At 41.0% G+C, this 20,806-nt stretch overlaps 1 protein-coding gene across 3 annotated transcripts in view; it reads right to left on the bottom strand.

Annotated features, from left to right (window-relative positions):
• The window catches only part of NPSR1 (neuropeptide S receptor 1), a 163,858-nt gene extending 143,494 nt beyond the window's left edge, over nucleotides 1-20,364 (bottom strand). For all 3 annotated transcript variants that reach the window (XM_027864106.1, XM_027864108.1, XM_027864107.1), the window contains exons 1-2: nucleotides 20,215-20,364; nucleotides 75-207 (exon numbers count right to left, since the gene is read on the bottom strand). In XM_027864106.1, the coding sequence (XP_027719907.1) occupies nucleotides 75-207; nucleotides 20,215-20,364 (283 nt within the window). The remainder of the gene's footprint in view (nucleotides 1-74; nucleotides 208-20,214) is intronic.
• Between the last annotated feature and the right edge of the window lie 442 nt (nucleotides 20,365-20,806).

Here is a 20,806-nt window from a genome sequence, read left to right as displayed (position 1 = left end):
TTTCCCTCCATTGGTGCAGACCAGTGAGATTCCTCATTCAGTATTTCTCCACTACCACCCTCCCAATGGCTCACCTGTGATTGCTAACTGGGTCACAAAGAAAGTCATTCTTGACTTCCTCTTCCTCTTCCAGGTAGAGAACAGCACGAAGGCATTCCCCACAATGGTGAAGACAAAGAGAATCCAAAGGGTTAGCAGCTGCTCTGTCTGTAAAATACAAACCAGGGAGAGGTGAATGCATCCAGGGACATAAAGGAAATTGACAGAAGGTGAGATAATCCTCAGTTAAAGCTAAGAGTGGTGAGGAGATTCTCAGCGCCCTGTGAAAAAAAAGGCAGAATGCGAGTTTGCAATGGGACCGTAGAACTTGAAAACCTTTCTCACTACTGACTAAGAAAACAGATGGATTCAATGAATAGCAATATTGGTTTATTTGGAGTACATTTGAACCACAACATTTCTCCTAAGATGTGGTTTCAGCCTTATGTGTTTCAAAAAGATGCCCATTTCAATATTCCAGAAAAGAAATGTTGGTACAATAGTTATATTCCATGGTTAATTATAGAATTCAAGCTGGAAAGAACTTTAGAGATCATCTGGTCCAGCTTTCACATTTGGCACAAAGGAAGTACTTAATCAATGCTTTTTTCATTTGTCATTCCATTTATTTTGTTTACATGTGAAAAAATGGAGGTATACAGAGATTAAGTACTAGATTAAGCCCGAGGTCGTAAGGGAAGTCAGAGGCATAACCTGAATTTTTACCCTAGACCCCAGTCCAGTTCCAGGGTTCTCTCCATTGCACAATGGCTATGCACCCATTCATCCATTTACTCAATAGTTACCTAATAAATAAATATTATTATTATATTCAATTATTTTTACTGATAAACTCAAGAGCTATTTATTAAATTCAAGTATTATTACATGTAATTATTATTATTATTATTAAGCTTAATAATTATTTATTAAATACCAGTTACATGAATAGGTAGTAACAAAGAAATAAGGATGAAAACTTGGAATTAACAAGTTCTAGATTGAAAGCTTGCCTCTGACACTTACTACCAAAATGAACATGAGCAAATCATTTGACATGTCAAAATCCTAATCTGTAAAAATCTGCATAGTAATGCATCTAATGCCTACCACACAGATATTTTTATGAGGCTTTAATAAGAAAAAGTACGCACATTGCTTGGCAAACTTTTAACTTCTCATTAAGTGCCACATGTGGCAACCAGGTGGTGCAGTGGATAGAGTGCCATGCCTGGAGTGAGGAAGACTCATCTATCTTGAGTTTAGATCTGATCTCAGACATTTACTAGCTGAGTGACCTTGGGCAAGTCATTTAATCCTTTTTGCCTAAGTTTCTTCATCTGTGAAATGGGCTGGAGAAAGAAATGGCAAACCACTTCAGTATCTTCGTGAGGCAATCCCAAATGGAGTCACAAAGAGTCTGAAATGACTCAACAAAATACTACATTATTATTATTATTGTTATTGTAATTGTTATTATTACCTTGTGTTATACTTGTTGATTTATACATTGCACTCCCTCTCCCCCCATTAGAATATAAGCTTTTTAAAGTCAGGTTCTTTTTTCTTGCATCCCCAGTGCTCAGCACAATGATGGCATGTAGTAGGTGCTCAATGAATGTTTGCTGATTTTAGTGTAATCTTTTCTTACACTCCCGTCAGAATACTATTAAATCTGCATGGGACCATTTTGAATATATAAGACTTTGGTTAATAGTTTTGAAAATCCAGTCCTGAATCCCATAGAACTATTTTTGCAAACCACTTAGCATGGCGTTCTTCACAAATGGCAGTTAGGTCTAAATCAATCAGTGCATGTGCACTTATTAAGTACTTACTATGTGCTAAGCACTGTCCAAAATGCATAAATATGGACAAAAACATGGTCCCTTCTCTCAAGGAGCTCACATCCTGATGAGGGAAACAACATGACAACAACTATGTACATACATGCACTATGTAAGGGGAAGGTAATGTCACCTTGGGCACGTTATTTAATTGCTGTCAGCTTCAGTTTCCTCATTTGTAAAATGGGTTTAAGAATAGCACTTCCCTCATCTATCAAGATGTCAAATGAGGTAATATCTATACAATGCTTTGTAAACTTTAAAATACATATATATATATATATATATCCATATAAATGCTCTTTATTGTTATTGTTATGATTGCTATCATCTCAAAGGGAAGGTATGGGGGGCAGGAAGGAAAGGAAGGAGAGAACAGGAAAGGCTTCAATCAGAAGGTGCATTTGAGCAGAGTCTTAAAGGAAATTAGGGAAGTCTGGAGGCAGAAAGGAGGGGGGCATCATTTCAGGAACTGGAAATAATCAACACAAAGGCAAAAAGCTGGGAGATGGACAATGGGAGATGTAGTGTCCCATGAGAGGAACAGCAAACTCTGTTGCTTCATCTTTTAGGAAAAGAGAACAAGCTAGGCAAGCCTTTGGCAGGCCAGCCAGCCTGCTTCTATTGTCCTTGAGAAAGCTCACGTAATCAGTGATCCAATGTTCATTCAGTTGAACAGGTTTCTCTGAGCTCCTTTTGGGGTGGAGCTTGTTCACTTTTCCTATGCTACGGACTCTAACCCAGGCCTGTGCTGACCCCCTAGGAAGTTTAGAGAGGCCCTGTGCTTGCATCACTTTGGTGGGAGAATAGGGGTAGCCTGCTCACAAATCCAAGGCTCAAGATTTGATGGATCAGTAATCTGGAAAACAGGTTTTTTTTGTTTTTTGTTTTTTAGCACATCAGACCCAGTACGTTCTGGCTCTTTGCTTCGGCAGACCCTGAGCTAATTGTGTTTGGGAATCCTAGAATATACAAATGCATTAAAGGCCTTCTTTGCATTGTTGGTACCAGAAAATCTCCCCCAAACAGGCCATCCAAATCCCTACCATGCCAAACCACAAGGCTGGATTTCCAAGGAAAGCGACCCCTGCATGTTCTCTCCCCTGACCCGAATCTAATTGTTGATGTGCCCCAGAGCCAACAAGAATCCCTTTGAAGCCAGAGAGGTTGCTGGCTCCCACCTCTGCAGCTGGGCCCAGCCCACAGCCAGGACAGTTGTGTTTCTGCCTTTCAAATGAGAGCAATGGTTTCACCAGATTGAGAGCAACGGTTGACTATAAGCTGGACTTGTTTCTTGTTTTTTTTTTAAACCATTTGGCTACCAAATCAAATATACTAGACTTGGCCTCATAGGATCTGAATGCAAAGGCTGGCTCTGTCACATAATAGGTAAGTCATTTCCCTTCTATGTGTCTTAGTTTCTTCATATGTAAAATGATGGGGTTAGACTAGATGGCATGTAAGGGCCATTCTCTTTTTTTTTTTTTTTTTTGGTGTTAAAGTTCCTATCCCATGATCAGCTCAGAATTCTTAAAAGATGCTATATCATCTGTGATTACTCCTCCCTCAAGACCTCTGGAATGGGTATTTCCTTCTTGACTCTAGGTCAAATGCCATTGCAACAGATCTTATTGGGATCATGATATATGCCCGAGATGTCTAAGTCCCACCCTCATTTTATTTGGGAGAATATTCAATACAACCACATTCAAGTTTAACCAAGAAATGGTAAATGTGACTTTAAATCTGTTGAAATGGAATGTGTTCTACACCAAGAAAACAAAGATTGTGAGGACCACGGAAAGAATTCAACATGATTTTTTTACTGAACGACTGTATCTTTACGTATTGGCATGATCTCCCGTAGTTGGAAACCAGAAGCTCTAGTTCTAGGGCTATGTCTAAAGGAGGACACTAAATGACCTTTCTAACTTATTTTTCAGACTGGGCTGGAAGATAGACTTGAGGAATACATCTCCTCTCTCTACCCTGACCAGTTGTATAGATGGGATTTGCCATTAGCCTGAAGCAGCTCAGCACGGATGCCATAGGCCCAGCGCTAAGATTGTATTAAAACTTTTATTATCCTCAGCTTACTTTCTCTTAGGTAGGATCAATTTCTTTCAGACACAAGGGATTTTGAAGCTCATTCATTTGCATCCAGTACAGATTATTAGTGAAATGCTCCACTTTCACTTGAGTCAGAAGAATCTCATTTTCAGTCTTTGTTTTGATGTTAGAATCCCATTATTGAGCTGTCCTGAAAAGCACTGGATCTTTCCCTGAAGCACAGGCTTTGAGTTGTCAATCATGACCCTGTCAAAGCTTTCGCCCCAAAGAGGGTGACCAGGGAAAGCCACGAAGTGCTCCCAACAGCTAGTATTCCCCTAGGCCACTCAGGTTTGCAAAATGCTTTATATACACCGTATCATTTGAGCCTCACAACAACCCTGTGCGGTACCACCTACAGATGACATCATTATCTTCATCTTCATCATTGCCATCATCACCACTACCACCACCACCCTCATCATATTACAAGAAAGGAAATTGAGTATCAGTGAAGGTATTCATAGCTATTTAACTACTAAATATCAGAAGCCATATTTAAACACAGGTATTTCTGACTCAGTCTTGAATTTTATCTGCTACAAAAGTGTGAGGGATCCATTGAAGGATGTGGGTATCATAGGTAATAATAACTAGCATTTATATGTGGCTTTAAAGGTTTGCAAAGTGCTTCCCAAATGTTATTTCATTTGATAATGACAACTGGAGGTGGTAGGTACTACTAGTATCACCCCTATTTCATAGATGAGCAAATTGAGATTGAGTGACTTGCTCAGGGTCACACAGCTAGTCAGTGTCTGAGTCTGGATTTGAACTCAGGTCTTATTGACTTGAGGCTTAGTGCTCGGTCCACTGAGCCACAAAGCTGCCAGTGACCTAGGATCATTGTATTATCATACATCTAGAGCTGGAAGGTACTTAGAAACTATCTAGTTCAAATCCCTCATTGTACAGAGGAGGAAACTAAAGCCCAGAAAGGTCAAGTGAATTGCTGAACATCACATGGATGAGCAACAGCAAAGGTGGGATTTGAACCCAGGGTCTTTGACTCCAGGCTAAAACTCTTTCCGCTATGCCGTGGCATTTTAGTCTGAGAAAGAGAACCCTTGGGGGATAGGGAGTGGGGCAAGACAGTTGTTTTTTAGGAGGGGTTACCCTGTGAGTAAGGGATTAAACTTGTTCTGTTTGTCTTGACCTTGGGGGGAGGGAGAGGAAGAGCTGAGACTTACAGCAAAAAGTTACAGGAAGTATGCCATTAGTTTAACATAAGGAAAAGATCCCAAACCATTTACAGTGTCCAGAAGGAGCATGGGATGTCTTGGGGGAGTGTCTTGTTACTGGAGATGTTTAAGTGGGGATTGTAAAACTCTCATAGGGTTCATGATCGGGGAGGGGGCAAGCTAGATAGAGGACAGACAGTAGTGGAGAAAGCATGGCCTTTGGAGTGGGGAAGGCTTGGGTTCAAGCCCCACCTCCGACACAGATCCTTGGCAAGTCACTTAGCCTTTCTCTATCTCAGTTTCTTCACTTGGAGAAGAACCTGGCCTCAATGACCACTAAGTTCCCTTTCAGTTCTAAATCTAGTATCAAGCAAGCCTTAAATATTCTTCTGTCTCCAAGATTCTCTTATTCATCTGTCCCTTCAACGATCTCTCTGGATCCTGAACCACCACAGCCCTCTCAATCACGGAAGCCAGGAATCATTAGAATCTGCCAATTAGGCATTGAACCAGAAACAGATGAAGATTTTAGCTTAAATAGATGATTAAGCCATGATTGCATAAATGATGCCCCAAACTCTTTCATCACAAGAATGTTTCTTCCTATGACTCACACCGGCTGAAATCCATCCACTTGATGGAAGTTCCCACAGACATGGTTAGCATGTATGGAGCACCCATCAGCCACACCTTTCTTGACCCAAAGAGTTTCTCACTTCATTGTTGTCATTTATCCTTCATTCTCGAAGAGGGCCATGACATCAGGAAGATGATGCCATGACTTTCCAGTGAATTGGATTTAGGTAAGGGAGGGCTGTGCAAGGTCACCAGTCTCACTTTCTCCCCTGGAGCCATCTGGGTCCAGTGGCCAGATATAGATCAGGACGACTGGAGATAGCCTTTCATTTTATAAATAGATCAAAGGACATGAACTATGTTATTTACAAATTTAAAACATCATGGTCTATAACTGATTATATCTAATAACATTATACTATATATTACCCATCATGAACATTTAATAATATTACATATTATCCAGTCACAGCAGCTTCCTTGTTGTTTCTTGAATAAGACATTTTGTCTCCCGACTCTGGGCATTTTCTCGGTCTGTCTCCCAAACCCGGAATGCTTTCCTTCCATATCTCTGCCTCCTGGCTTCCCTAGCTTCCTTCAAGTACCGACTAAAATCCCATCTTCCACAAACAACCTTCCCCAATCTTTCTTAATTCTAATATCTTTCCTCTGTGGATTATTTTATATTTATCCTGTCTATAGCATTTTATTTTATTTTTATTTTTGGTGAGGCAATTGGGGTTAAATGACTTGCCCAGAGTCACACAGCTAGTGAGTGTTCTGTGTCTGAGGCCAGATTTGAACTCAGGTCCTCCTGACTTCAGGGTTGGTGCTCTATCCACTGCACCACCTGGCTGCCCCCTCTATAGAATTTTTACATAGTTTTTTTTTTAATGAGGTATCCCCTATTAGACTGTGAACTTCTCAAGAACAGGGACTGTCTTTTATCTTTGTTTGTTTCCCCAGCTCAATGCCTGGCAAACAGAAGCACTCAGTAAATGTTTATAGACTTGACAATCATATTCATTGAGGTAAGGGTGTGGAACCCACCTCCCCACTTCAGCAGGGTCTGACAGAGCCTGTGTTTTGCCAGCAGAGCTTTCGAGAACCCAGAGTCACTTCCATCGTACTATGAAGCATTTAGTGGAGGTTTGTCACTTATAACATTCTTTTAAATCATATTTTTATTGATCATTTGCTTTTTACCTTTGTTTCTGAATCTAGCCCTCCCTCATCTTCTACCATGTGAGTCATCTTTTGTAACATTTTAAAAAGAGAAAATGGAAATAATTGAATGAGAGCATTTATGACATCAGTTGTGTATAGCGATAAATGCAACATTCCGCCACCATTGTCCCCCATCTTTGTCTGGGGATTTTGTTTTTGTTTTTTATTTTTAGGCAGTTGGGGTTAAGTGACTTCCCCAGGGTCACACAGCTAGAAAGTGTTAAGTGTTATGTGTCTGAAGCCAGGTTTGAACTCAGGTCCTCCTGACTTCAGGGCCAGTGCTCGATCCACTGAACCACCTAGCTGCCCCTTTGTCCCCCATCTTTGCAAAGAAAAGGGAGGGTGCATAATCTAAGTTTTTCTCCAGGACCAAGTCTGATCACCATGCTTACTCATTATTCTGTTCCATCTTTTTTTTTTTGTTCTTTCTGATTACATGATTATCAACACTGTGTATATTGTATAACAATAGTTTAAAGGTCACTTTGCTCCCCCCCTCATCAAAATAATTAATTTATCAGTGGTAACTCGCAGGATACTAGGCTGATGTGAGTTGTCAGATGTACCTTCTAGAATTCCAGGACTTATTTTGAGAATATGAGGTAACTGATTCCAGTTTACCCCAAAATCTACCACAAGCTGTTTCTATAACTTTTTTTCAAAGTGATCAGTCTCGTCACCTGTGGACAGAACATTTATTACCTTTTACTGAGGCCCAAACAGCAACAACATAAAGGGAAAAATACATCTTCTTATGCTCTCTACCACCTTAATTCACAGGCTTATGGTCTCGGTGCTGTATTCATTAAGCTACTATCGTTATTATTATTGTTGTTGTCATTCTGAAAAGTGTTATAAATATGAGCTCCACTTACTTCCAGAGAATTGAAATTGGCAATAAGTTTTACAAATTTCTTTAGCTGTTAGTTCGTTTTTCCAAGTGAATTTATATTTTGACACTTAACAGATGCTGCCCACCCCCAAACTTCATGTATAATTATTGAAAGGAAATCCACATGAAACTCGTGTGAAAAAATGCTCTAAGTTGTTATTGATTAGAGAAACACAAATTAAAACAACTCTGAGGTACCATCTCATACCTATCAGATTGGCTAAAATAATAGAAGAGGAAAATGACAAATGTTGGCAGGGATGTGGAAAAATCGGGACATGACTATGCTTTTGGTAGAATTGTGAACTGATTGAACCAAAGAGTCGTAAAACTGTATATAGCCTTTGACTCGTCAATATTACCTCCCAAAATGATCGGGGAAAAGGAAAAGAACTCATATGTTAAGCAGCTCTCTTTGTAGTGGCAAAGCATTGAAAAGTAAGGGGATGTCCATCAATTGGGGAATGGCTGAACAAGTTGTGGCATATGATTATGATAAAACACTACTGGGCTGTAAGGAATGATGAGCAGGTTGATTTTAGAAAAAAAAAATGGAAAGACCCATATAAAATAATGCAGAGGGAAACAAGCAGAATTGAGAATGTTGTATACAGGAAGAATGATGTTGTTCAAAGAGTAACTGTGAATGACTAAATTATTTTGAGTATATGATCATTCAAATCAACTACAAAGGACTTAGGAAGGAAAACGCTCTCCACCTCCAGAGAAAGAACTGATATATGGAAGAATGAATTGTATGGTTCCACATATATCTATATCAAATGTTGGCCTTTTCTAATGTGGGGTTGGAAGAGAGGGAGGGAGATAACTCAGAACTCAAGTGTAAAAATAAATAAGTGTACTGAAAATGTAAAAAAAATTTAAAAAGAAAATAAAACTATACTTTAAAGTAAAGGTTCTTATCCTAGGGCCCACAGACACCCCAAAGAATCTGTAGCCAGATTTCAGGGGGTTTGTAAAATCTGGATGGAAAAAAATATAACTTTATTTTCACAAACCTTTGGTTTCTTTTGTAATCCTATGCATTTTGTTTCATGCATTTAAAAATGTTATTTTGAGAAGGGTCTATAGGCTTCACCCAACTTGAAAAGGAAGGAAAGAAGCAAGGATTTATTAAGCCAACTCCTATGTGCCAAGCATTATGCTAAGTGCTTTATGAATATCTCATTTATCCTTTACCTAACTCTACCTAGAAGGTAGGAGCTATCATTATTCACATTTTACAGATGAGGAAACTGAAGCTGAGGTAAGTTAAATGAGTTGCCTGGCAACATACAACTAGTGAGCACCTGAAGCTGGATCTGAACTCAAGTTTTCCTGACTCCAGGCTCAGTGCTCTATCCATTGTACTACCTAACTGTGAAAGAAAGAAAAAAAGAAGGAGAGAAAGAAGGAAGAAAAGAGGGAAAGAAAGAAAGGAAGGAAGGAAAAGGAAAGAAGGAAGGAAAAGGAAAGAAGAAGAATGGAAGGAGGGAGGGAGGAAGAAGGAAAGAGAAAGAAAGTAAAAAAGTAAGAATCTTTGCTTTAGAGGATGGAATATTAAATAATGAGTCAAGTTCTTAGGAATTCACTGAATTCATAGGAATTCATAAGAATTCACTGAATAGGAATCCCCTTTACAATATTAGACTATCCCTGATAATTAATCACCTAGCCTCTCCTTGAAGAGTTCACCCACTCTATCCTTTGGATAAGTCATTCCAGTTCTGGACAGATCCTAGTTTTTCAGAAGCTTTTTCCCCTTAAGTCAAGTCTAAATCTGCCTTACTGACCCCACCCCCTTCACCCTGAACCCCTGAACATCCCCACTGCTCCTAGTTATGCTTGATGGGATCCAGCAGAAGAAGCCTAACCTCTCTTTCCCTCTGGATGAATTAATTTAGGAAATTTCTGTTTAGGCACTGAGCTGCCTCAGTGAGTGAGGTGTGACTTTGGAGTTAGAAAGACAATGGCTTGAGTCCTGCCTCTGACACTGACCCTGGGCAAGTCATTTCACTTTTCATCATCCCCAGACAACTCTGGAAGACACAGAGCAGATGCCTGCAGTGGTAGAGGGAGAGTCCTCATCTGAGAGTTTCTCACATCAAGCAAATCACTCGCCTGGACCCCAAAAATGTTTGCTCGTTTTTCCAACCTATTTCTTGACTTTTAACTTTATGTAAAAGTTGGGCTCTGTTCTGGGGGTACAGAAGGCACTGAGCCAAGCATCGGGTTTTTCATGCTGCTGTTTTCAGAGCTAGTTCTGGGGGTCTCTAGGTTTTCTGTGCTTTCAAGGTGGTGTGATCTAAGGAAAGGTGTGGTCACCACTCTCTTGGCCCGTGCTCTGGTCTTTACCCAGGAAGAGACTTTGTTCCCCTACAGCTGTAAACTCTAGAGCTCCTCTTGACCCTGGAACTATGACCAGGACCCCTGCTCACTTGTAAGTAACCACAAGCACTCTTCTCTGCCCTGCAACTGTGACTAAGGCCCCAGCTGCGACCAGGACCCTTGCTTCCCCGAAGCCACAAGTGTTAGTGCTCCTCTTTGTACTGGGACTGCAACTGGAATAGTGCATGGGCAATGCAACAGGGTCCTGCACCCAGTACCAGCAAAAAGTCCCTTGTAATCTCCTTCGGATCAGTTGCCAAACCCAAACAGTTGTCTGTGGGCTGAGAGCTCCAAAGTTGCTGCTGCCACTGATGCGACCCCCTCTAAGGCCTGTTACCTCCGCGTGCACTGTGCTCCAGGCCCATCACCACCCTGAGAGACTTTCCTGCCAACCTCCTAAGCCATCTTGGGCTGGAAAATTGGCTCACCCAGACCTTTTGTTGACTCTGCCGCCCAAGACTTTGATCTGAAGCATCATTTTAAAATTGTTTGGGGGGGAATATTGGGGGAGTTCAGCTGAGCCGTTGTTTGTCCTCCACCTCTAGGCTCTGCCTAGAGGCCTCCTGTGATCCATTATTCGGATTTGCTATTGATTAACAAAGGTATTGCCTAAGTCTATTGAAATTGACCCGTAGGTCTCTTGCAAGGCCGGTAGAGGGTTTAGTATTTTGAGGACTCATTTATCTTTTAATCCTAAGGTTAAAGGAACTCTCCTGTCCACAAAAGCTATGGGTCCGTAAATAGGACGATCTTTGTATAGAATCCCTCCTATTGCCCATGCCAAGAAGTAGATATGAATATTTCTTCAAAAACTCAAGCCCAAGTTCTTTGAAAGCAAAGAATTATTATGAAGTAGTATTTTAATTTGATACCTCACCTCGTGACTCCTATGTCGGAATAGCTTAAAGAGTGGAGAAAACTATGAGGTGCATCAGAGCTCACAAAGAGAGTTAGGTTTCTTCTCTGCATAAAGAGTAAAGGGGACAGAAACTCCAACTAGCGCGTGCTGGCAAATTTTTAATAAATGGCTCCCCCCCAAAAAAAATACACACAACACACATAATTTAAGCTGCTTTATTAACATATCTCTACCACTTTCTTAAGTCTAGATGATTAACAAAATAATAAATCAAGCCCTGATTTGTACCACTTACTGATTTCCAAGGGGTAAATAGATGTTCATATTGAACATTTCAAGTTCACCCCGCCACACCGCCGGCTATTACCTTCTCTGTCTGCTTGCATCCCAGCTGTCGTCATATGGTGATGTCATTAACCTACTTGTTCTGGCCATTCCCTGTTTGGCACTGTTCCCAGCTTGCACTTCCCTTGGGCATCGTGTTGTGTTTTAGCTTCTCCCCACTGTACGGGGAGTCTCTGCTCCTCCCGTCCTTCTCGATTTTCTGGACTTTTCCGTTCTCCACTGGTCTTGTGGTGGCAGTCGGTCATTGATCCCTGCTATCAGCTTCTGGCCTTCATCTTTTGAGTGTCACCTGTTGGCCCTCTTAGCTCCAATTTGATAGGGTGTGGTGACTATAAAGCCCCTCCATGATAAGGGCAGTTTGATAGCGCTTTAATTACAGCCAGAGTCTATAAGCCACCATACCCAACTAACAATAACCAGAAACAATGCCCATAGGCCCTGACCCCATTTTGGCAACACAATTTCATAATGCATATTTCATAAAGTTTTAATTTTATTAAAATTATGTAGCCAGTGAAAAAAACCCACTGTTTCCGCATACAGTTTTCACCATGAAATGTAGGTTATACCCTAAATTCAGAAATGAGGCCTCTGCTTTTTTGACTCTGAGCATGATAGGATTTACTGCTGAAAGGAACTTTGTAAATCATCTTATCTGGCAGCCTCCTATTATAGATGAGAAAACTAGGGCTCATAGAAATAAATTGAATTTCCCAAGATCATACAGATTGAAGTACCAGTGCCAGGATTCTAACCTGTGCTCTCTTATAACAAATTCACTGCTCTTTCTACTCCACTATGTTAACTCTCTCTACATGTGATTTTTTCTCTTTCAAAAATCACACCCATTTTTAAATATTTTATTTTTTACCCAATTACAAGTCAAGACAATTTTTAGTATTCATCTTTGCAAGATTTTGAGTTCCTAATTTTTTCTCCCTCCTTTCCTTCTGAAAATGGTGGGCAATTTGATGTAGGGTATACATGCACTATCATGTAAAACATATTTCCTTATTAGTCACAGTTGTGAAAGAAGAAACAGAACAAAAGGAAAAAAATCACAAAAAAGAATACAGTGAGTGAAAAAAAGTATGATTCGATCTGAATTCAGAGTCCATCAGTTCTTTATCTGGATGTGGGCAGCAGTTTCCTTTGTGAGTCCTTTGTACTGGTCTTGGATCATTGTGTTGCTGAGAAGAGCTGAGTCATTCATAACTGATCATCCCACGATGTTGCTGATACTGGGTGCAATGCTTTCCTGGTTCTGCTCATTTCACATTGCATCAGTTCATACAAGTCTTTCCAGGTTGTTCTGAAATCTGCCTGTTCATCATTTCTTATTGCACAATAACATTCTGTTGCCTTCATATACCACAGCTTGTTCAGTCATTCCCCAATGAATGGGCATCCCCTCAATTTCCAATATTTTGCCATCACACAAAGGGCTGTTTTAAATATTTTTGCACATTTTTCCCTTTTCTATGGTCTCTTTGGGATACAGACCTAGTAGTGGTATTACTAGATCAAAGGGTACGTGCAGTTTGGTTGCACAGTTCCAAATTGCTCCCCAGACTGGTTAGATCAGTTCACAACTCCACCAATAGTTCATTAATGTCTCCCTTTTCCCACATCCTCTCCAATATTTATCTTTTTCCTTTTTTTGTCATATTAGCCGATTTGATAGATGTGAGGTGGTACCTCAGAGGTATTTGAAATTGCACTTCTCTAATCAAAAGTGATTGAGAGCACTTCTTCCTATGCCTATAAGTAGCTTTGATTTCTTCATCTGAAAACTGCCTGTTCTTATCCTTTGATCATTTATCAATTGGAGAACGGTTTGTATTCTTATAAATTTGACTCGGTTCTCTATATGTTTTAGAAATGAGGCCTTTATTAGAAACACTTGCTGTAAAGATTGTTTCCCAGCTTTCTGCTTTCCTTCTAGTCTTGGTTTTGTTTGTTTGTGAGAAGGCTTTTTTAATTTAATATGATCAAAATGATCTATTTTACATTTTGTAATGCTCCCTCTCATTTGGTCATGAGGCTGTAAGTCACTTAACTTTTCTTTTAAGAATTTAGATGCTATATATACCACTTGGTGCATGTAAGTTTAGTATTGATATAACTTCATTGTCTATGGTACTTTTTTTTTTAGCAAGATGTAGTTTCTTCCTTATCTCTTTTAATTAGATCTTTTTTGCTTTTGTTTTTTGTCCAAGATCAGCTTTTTTTTTTTAACTTCAGTTAAAGCATAATAGATCCTGTTCCTGTCTCTCTGCTTCAAGTGTGTTTCTTGTTAACGATGCATTGTAAGATTCTGGTTTTTGATCCACTCTGCTATCCACTTCCATTTTATGTGGGAAATTCATCTCATTCACATTCACAGTTATGGTTACCAACTGTGTACTTCCCTCCATTCTCTGTTTTCTCCTGTTTGTCATCTCTCTCCTTTGACCCTTGCCCTCCTCAACAGTATTTTGCTTCTGTCTACTAACTCCCCTGATCTGTCCTCCCTTCTGTCAGTCCATTTCCCCCCACCCTTACTTAATCTCCTCTCCTCCTAGTTTCCTGTCAGTTAAGATAGATTTCTATATTCAACTGATTGTGCATATTGCCCCATCTCTGAGCAATACTGATGAGAGTAAGGTTCAAGTAATGCCCATCACCCACCCTCCCATATTTACCTCCACTATAATAGGTGGCTCTTCAAGTGAAATAATTCACCCAATTCTGCCTCTCCCTTCCTTCTGCACTAGATCAAATATGTACTCCTCTTTCTCATCCTTTAATCATTTTTATGTCATTTCCCTTCAAATTCACCTTATATCTGTACCCTCAGTCTATGTATATTCCTCCTAGCTGTACTGTTGGTGGTACAGTTTTTAACAATTACAAGTATCATCTTCCCATAGAGGGATGTAAACGGTTCAGCTCCACTGAATCTCTTATGTTTTCTTTCCATTTTTTACCTTTTTGGGCTTCTCTTAGGTCTTGATATTGTAGATCAATTTTTTTTTTGTTCAACTCTGGTCTTCTCCTTATGAAAGCTTGAAATCCTTTTATTTCATTGAATTACCATTTTCCCTTAAAGTATTATACTTAATTTCACTGGATAGCTGATTATTGGTTGTAGGTCTAGCTCTTTTGCCTTCTGGAATATCATGTTCCATGACCTCTGATGCTTTAATGTTGCGGTTGCTATGTCCTGTGCAATGCTAGTTGTGGCTCCCTGATATTTGAATTGATTGCCACCCTCTGGAACACCCACTGTTCCAAGAGTATATAAACTGTGATCCCACCTCCATGATTGGTCTTCGGCATTCAAGAGTGTCACTGACCCTTTTATTAATAAAATGCTAGCAATATTAATAAAATAATTAATTACCCAGGAGCTGTATCTCTTGAACTTTTTAGATGTCACAGTAGAGGTCTTCAGCAGTATCTGGATGGCTATCTTTTGGTCATGTGATAGAGGGAATTACTTTGGGGTACAGATTGGATGGAACAGTTTCTGAGTTTCCTTCTATAGTTCTCAACTTCCATAAAGTAACAGTAGATGCCTTCTCCCCCCTTCTTTTTTTTTTATCCAGACCAGCAATTTCATTATCATAGGAGCTCGCTCGATTAGAGCAAATCATCACTTTCTCATTTTAGAGTGGCCTAAAGTGCTGAGAATTTAAATGCCTTGCCCAGGATCATTTTACTAATTTATCTTGGAGATAAACTTTGAAACCATGTCTTCCTAACTCAGCTCCTTACCCACTACAATTGGCTACAGCTCATAGCTATTTTTAAGGCTTTGATAATGATCCAGTTTTCTGGTCAACGGGTCAGGGTAATGGGCTTGAGTGAAGCTGTGAGTAAAAGTAGGCTCCTATCTCTCTGCTCAAATGGATCACCATGCCCTCCAGAGTCCTGCTTGTATATTCCAGAGCAAAGAGCCCCATTTGGGTTTGGGGGTGATTGATAGGATGAAGAAGAGGTAAGAGATGAGGCTGGCCCTAGGCTTGTCTGGAGATTCCCTCAGTTGGCTAAACAGTCATAGCTGTTAGAACCACTAAAGAAACTACATGAGCCATGGAAGGGAGAACTTGCTGGCTAATTTCTTCAGGGACTTCATTGCCACATAAATAAATTGAATTAGATAGTATCTAAGGTAACTTCTAGCTCCAAATCTATAATTTTGTGAATTTCCCAAGGTTATTTCAAATACCACCATCATGAGAATGAGTTGTAGATATAACTGGTAACCTGTATTCAAGTTAATAAGCAACGTTCTTAGTTCAGATATGTTTTTGACTGTTGGAGGTAAAATGTTCACAGAATAAGAAACCTTAAAGTTATTTAGTTGAACCATTCACTTTATAGATGGGGAAACTGAGTTTCAAAGAAGTAAAGTGACTTGTCCAGGATGATAATTAATAAATAATTCAAAGCCCTGGGTGGGCTTTGAACCTCAGCCTACTGCCCCTCACTGCACCACTTTTTATTGTCTACAGTACCCTGCTACCTTCCTCTGCACAGGGCCTCTATCTTGGCCTGAGCAATGATGAATCTAGGGCCCTGTATCCACATTTTTTTGTTTCCCTTGAGCTTCTTTATGGAACATGGTAAAAGGCCTCTGAATTCAGAGGTGGTTTGAAAGAACAGCCAGAGATATTCCTGACTGAGATGAGAATATTTGAGCAGTGGGAGGGTCTTTCTGTGTTGAGTCTCAATCTGTCCTCAGTGATTGCTACTTGTAGGATTAACTATATTCATTCGCTCATGTATTTTTCTCCTCATGTGTCCCTCCTTCATGGTGAAAAGAAAATCAAAGAAAAGATTTCCTCACCTAATCCTCTCACTGCTCCCCTGGGATGCACTGATTTCTCTGCTTTGACCCATCCACCCCAGGCATCAGCACAAGGACTATGGGGACGTCATCTGCCTGGTTCTCTGAGTGACCTGGGGAAGAGCAGCAGAGCATTGCCTTGCTTGAAAGATTTTTTTTTTACAAAATCATTTCTTGTCTTTGTTGCAACCTTGGAAGCCCATTGTGGAAAGCTGAATGAGTTTTTCTTGCTCCACCAGAGACGAAGGGTTAATCCAAAAGAGCAAAGTCTGATTCTAGAAGAAGCCTCCAGGAGAATAAGGGATCACTTTTTCCTGTGACCCTCCTGGATTATTGCCCCTTAGTATTTCTGTCACCTTCTTGCTACCCTTGGGACTATTGGATTCATGAGAAAAAAACTACAACCTCAGACTTGACCAGGGGAATATGAGAAGGTCTGTCCAAGGAATGGCAAGAGTCAGGACTCCTTTGGATGTTGTCACGCTGACATATTTCCCCATCATTGGTATTGGGGATATAAGCTGGAGTTGCATCAACCGCCTGGTCCTTCTCCTCCCCTTCCAAACTGAGTCTTAAATCCCCCAAACCTTTCTTGACACTTTATTACTTTCTCTCTTTCTCATGGGTCATATTATCTAAGAGTCTCACAAGTCATGTTCTTAGGGACCATCAGGACCATAGGGTCCCCTAAGATTACCAAAAGTAAAGCAATTGCCCTGTTTCTCTCACCAACCAGCACATTTCTTTTGTCTTCCTAGATGTTCCTGAGTCCTTAAAGGTGAGGCAGAAGTGTGGCGATAGGAGGTGGAGGGCTACCCCCTCTCTGAGGCCAGATTCACTTTCAGCAAGTACCAGGGGAGGATGATTGATCCTATGAGCCCATAGGGCAAGGCTAAATGGAGAGCACACATCCTCCTAAAACACTCATCGAAGACAGGACAGGAAAATAGCTAACTGAGAAGTATCCCACGAAGCACCTTTGCTAAGTTTCTGAGAATGGGAAGCCAACCAGAAGCTCATTATCCTCAACTCTTTACTAAAGCAGAAAGTCTTTATTCCTTGTCCTAGAGGTTTGTTCAGTGAAAGGCAAGGTGAGTTCCTAGGGATACACTTTGAATCTACTTCTATTTACATACACGCCCTCTGGGCTCAGGGTCTCCAGCATCCTTCTTCCCCTTAAAAAGGCATTTGTAGGGAATTTTTATCTTTAACAAAGGAAGGAAAAAGTGTGAGGCCATCTAAATCTATGTGACCATGTCTCCTGGCCATTGCTTGCATGTACCTCTCAGGTAGCCATGGTGCTTTTTAGTAATTGATGATAATAATTTCCAAGATTAATGTGGGCTTAGTGCCCCAGTAGTCAGACATGTTCTTTCCTTCCTCCCGCCTCCATTATTTTGGAGCAAAAAGTTCTGCTCTTGGGGAGGAGGCAGTGGGAAGGGGATGAGGCTTATGGGAGTAATTCCAGAGATTATGCCACCTGAAGAGCCAGCAGGCATTTGCTAGTTTATTCTGATATCAAGCACTGCACTCCCCACCTCCCCCCTCATTGTTTCCTCCCTCATTTTCTAGAAACAGAGAAATGGGATTTTGCATTCAGAGTGATTATTATACACATCTCAGAGGGCCTGGTTTCTCCTTCATTAATGTTGCATTCACAATGACCAGCATCTCTTCATTCTGTTTGCTATCATGTTCCATAAATATCACAGGGGATTCTGCTCTGGCAGGCTTCACTGGGGGGAGGGAAGAAAGGGGAGAAGGAAGACGGCCAGAAACATGCTTACAGGTTACATACCTCCTGTTCTTTGAGCCACAAACTCATCATTTGTAATCAGTGATGGTCTTGAGGACACGATTCCTCGGTTACCAGAGTAGGGCAACAAACCCAGATTGTAATTCTCTCTTCCTTTCCTGGAAGCTGCTGCCAGGGTGCTCACGTGTGTGCACTGAGATACTCCAAAGCAGAGGGGTGCTTCCCATTGGCCAAATTGCACTCCCTTCATATTTATGAGTCATTAGAGAGAGAGAACTGTTTTAATCTCAGTTTCTCCTTCCCTGGGGTTTGCTGGTCTGGAGAGGATTGTAAGCTGAGCCTAGGAGGAAGTAATTCACCTTGAAGTGCATAGTAAATATTACACAAGCCCAACATCTCATAAAAGTTATAGAACATATATTAAGAAATTGATTCTAGAATGGATGGGGAGTCAAAAACTAGGTTTCTTTGAAAGCATCTCCCTTCCTTCTCCCAACTCCCCTTCTGGAGAAGAAAACTATAATTACAATGGACAGTGTGGGAGAGTGGCCTCAGAGTCAGGGAAATATGACTTCAAATCCTGCTTCTGACACTTATTAGATGTGACCTTGTACAAGTCACTCTCCCTCTCCAAAACCCGTGTTTTCCCATTTGTTAAATGAAGGAATTGGGCTGGATTGCCTCTAAATTCTTTTCATCTCTAGATCTATGATCATAGGTATGACTTTAGGAAATCCCCTTTCCCTCCCCAGACCTCTGTTTCTTCATCTATAAAATGAGGGTTGGACTTTCCAACTCTAAATCTATGATCCTGTGATTCTTTGGAATTTCTGCAGGTACTGATGAATCAAGAAGGCATATGTTTGTGTGTGTGTATATGTGTGTGTGTGTGTGTGTGAGAGATGAGAGACGAGAGAGAGATGGAGAGACAGAGACAGAGGAGAGAGATAGAGAGAGGAGACAGATAGAGAGAGGAGACAGATACAGAGCTGGAAAGACAGAGAGAGCAAAGAGACAAAGAGATAGAGAGAGACACAGAGACACAGAGAAAGAGACAGACAGAGAGGTAGGAGGGATGGAGAGAAAACAGACAGCTAGATAGAAGAGAGAAAGAGAGAGAGCAAACAGACAGACAGGAAGAAAGACAGAGAGAGAGAGAAAGAGAGAGAGAGAGAAATATCCCCTGAAGTTTGTGATGTTTGCCTGTGAAAGTCACATGAAGAAGCTATTGCTAATTGACCACAGAACTCATTGTGAAGATTTGTTTTGTCAATATTCATTCAGCTCAGTTCAATAAAGGAGTATCCGTACACAAGGCACATCTGGGGCTATTTTCAGGTACCTAACATTCAGACACCTCTAAAAGCACACATGCAGCACCTTGACATGCTTAGTTGTTAATTTCCTTTTCTCTAGTGCTTTGTCACTTTGCAAAGGATTGTCACATACATTTGCTCCTTGAACCTCACATCAGCCATCTGAATAAGGCTGGGTAGGTATTATAATCCCATCTTTTCAGATCCAGAAACTGAAAGTCTGAGAGTTGTAGTGACTTGCCCTGTGTCACCCAACTCACAGGTGGGGCAGCTATAGTTAGAGTTGCCTGCCTTGTGCTCACTTTCAGACTTCCCAGTCAAAGCCATGACCTCAAACCATCACCACAAAGGCTGAATTAAAAATTCAAAAAGGCTGTCCTGAATTCAAAGGTCTACCTTTGCCCTTTCATCCATCCTTTCACTGGGGTGAAACCAAGCCCCCCTCTCCTTAATTCCTACTTTAAATTTAGGGAAACTCAATTTCCCTGTTAAGGCTGATATCCATAGCACTACCATAAAAGAAAGGAAAAACCAAATTTTTGTTTGTTTGAGGGAAAAAGATGTGGAGATCAACTCCTAAGATGACACCTAATTCATTTTTGACAATGGGACAAGAGTACAATCCTGTCTGTACTCACAGGAAACCATATGCAGGTTCCTGTATTTAAGACCTGCAGCTGCCTGGTCTCTGGGAATGCTTTGACTAATTTCTGAACTTCAGAGTTGTTAGGATTTGAGAAACCTTTGCTAAATATTCAGTCATTTTCTTTATGCTGTGAATTACTCTTGAAAGACAGTGTCAGATGGGTCTGAAGATGAAGAGGACGAGAAAGCAGCCCACCTACCTTAAAGGAGTAGTAGAAAGAGCCCCACTCTTCTTCCTCCACCACTTCAGGAAAAGTCACAGTCTCTCCACAAGTTGCCAGGGTGCTGGAATCCCATGGTTCCATGGTCCCATTGACAGTCCAGCTGCCCTTTGTGACATTGACTTGCATCTCGTCAGGGAGCCCCTACAATCCACCCTGCCCCTACTGGCTTGCCGGTGACCGTGGCCAAGTCAGCACTGCCTGGCTCTCCCCTGAAGAGTCAGCAGCACATTGCAGCTCTGCATCGCTTCCACTGCCTACCAGAGTCAGGCACAGGGCTTCAGCAGAGGCAAGTGAGCAGAGGCAGAGTTGGAGAGAAACCTTTCCTCAGGCACCTACCTCCTCGCTGAGGGGGGTTCTGATGCCAGGGAGTTGGGGGCTGATTTGCTCCTGCCAGCTGGGCCCCCAGTCCTTTGGAAACCCAGCTATTCAAACCACTCACTCTTTTCTTTCCCTGATCCTCTCACCTCAGAAAATGCTTTTAGTTCTCGTTTACCTGGAGACTATGGACATGACAAGGCACAGGTCTCTGTTCGAGGGACAGTCTTGGGTCACTGATCTGTTTTCTGAC

This window comes from Vombatus ursinus, unplaced genomic scaffold (genome assembly GCF_900497805.2).
Source record: "Vombatus ursinus unplaced genomic scaffold, bare-nosed wombat genome assembly UNPS02014773.1, whole genome shotgun sequence".
NCBI classification, from domain to species: Eukaryota; Metazoa; Chordata; class Mammalia; order Diprotodontia; family Vombatidae; genus Vombatus; species Vombatus ursinus.
Note: the sequence above shows the minus strand (reverse complement) of the source record. Positions and strands in the feature narration are given on the sequence as shown.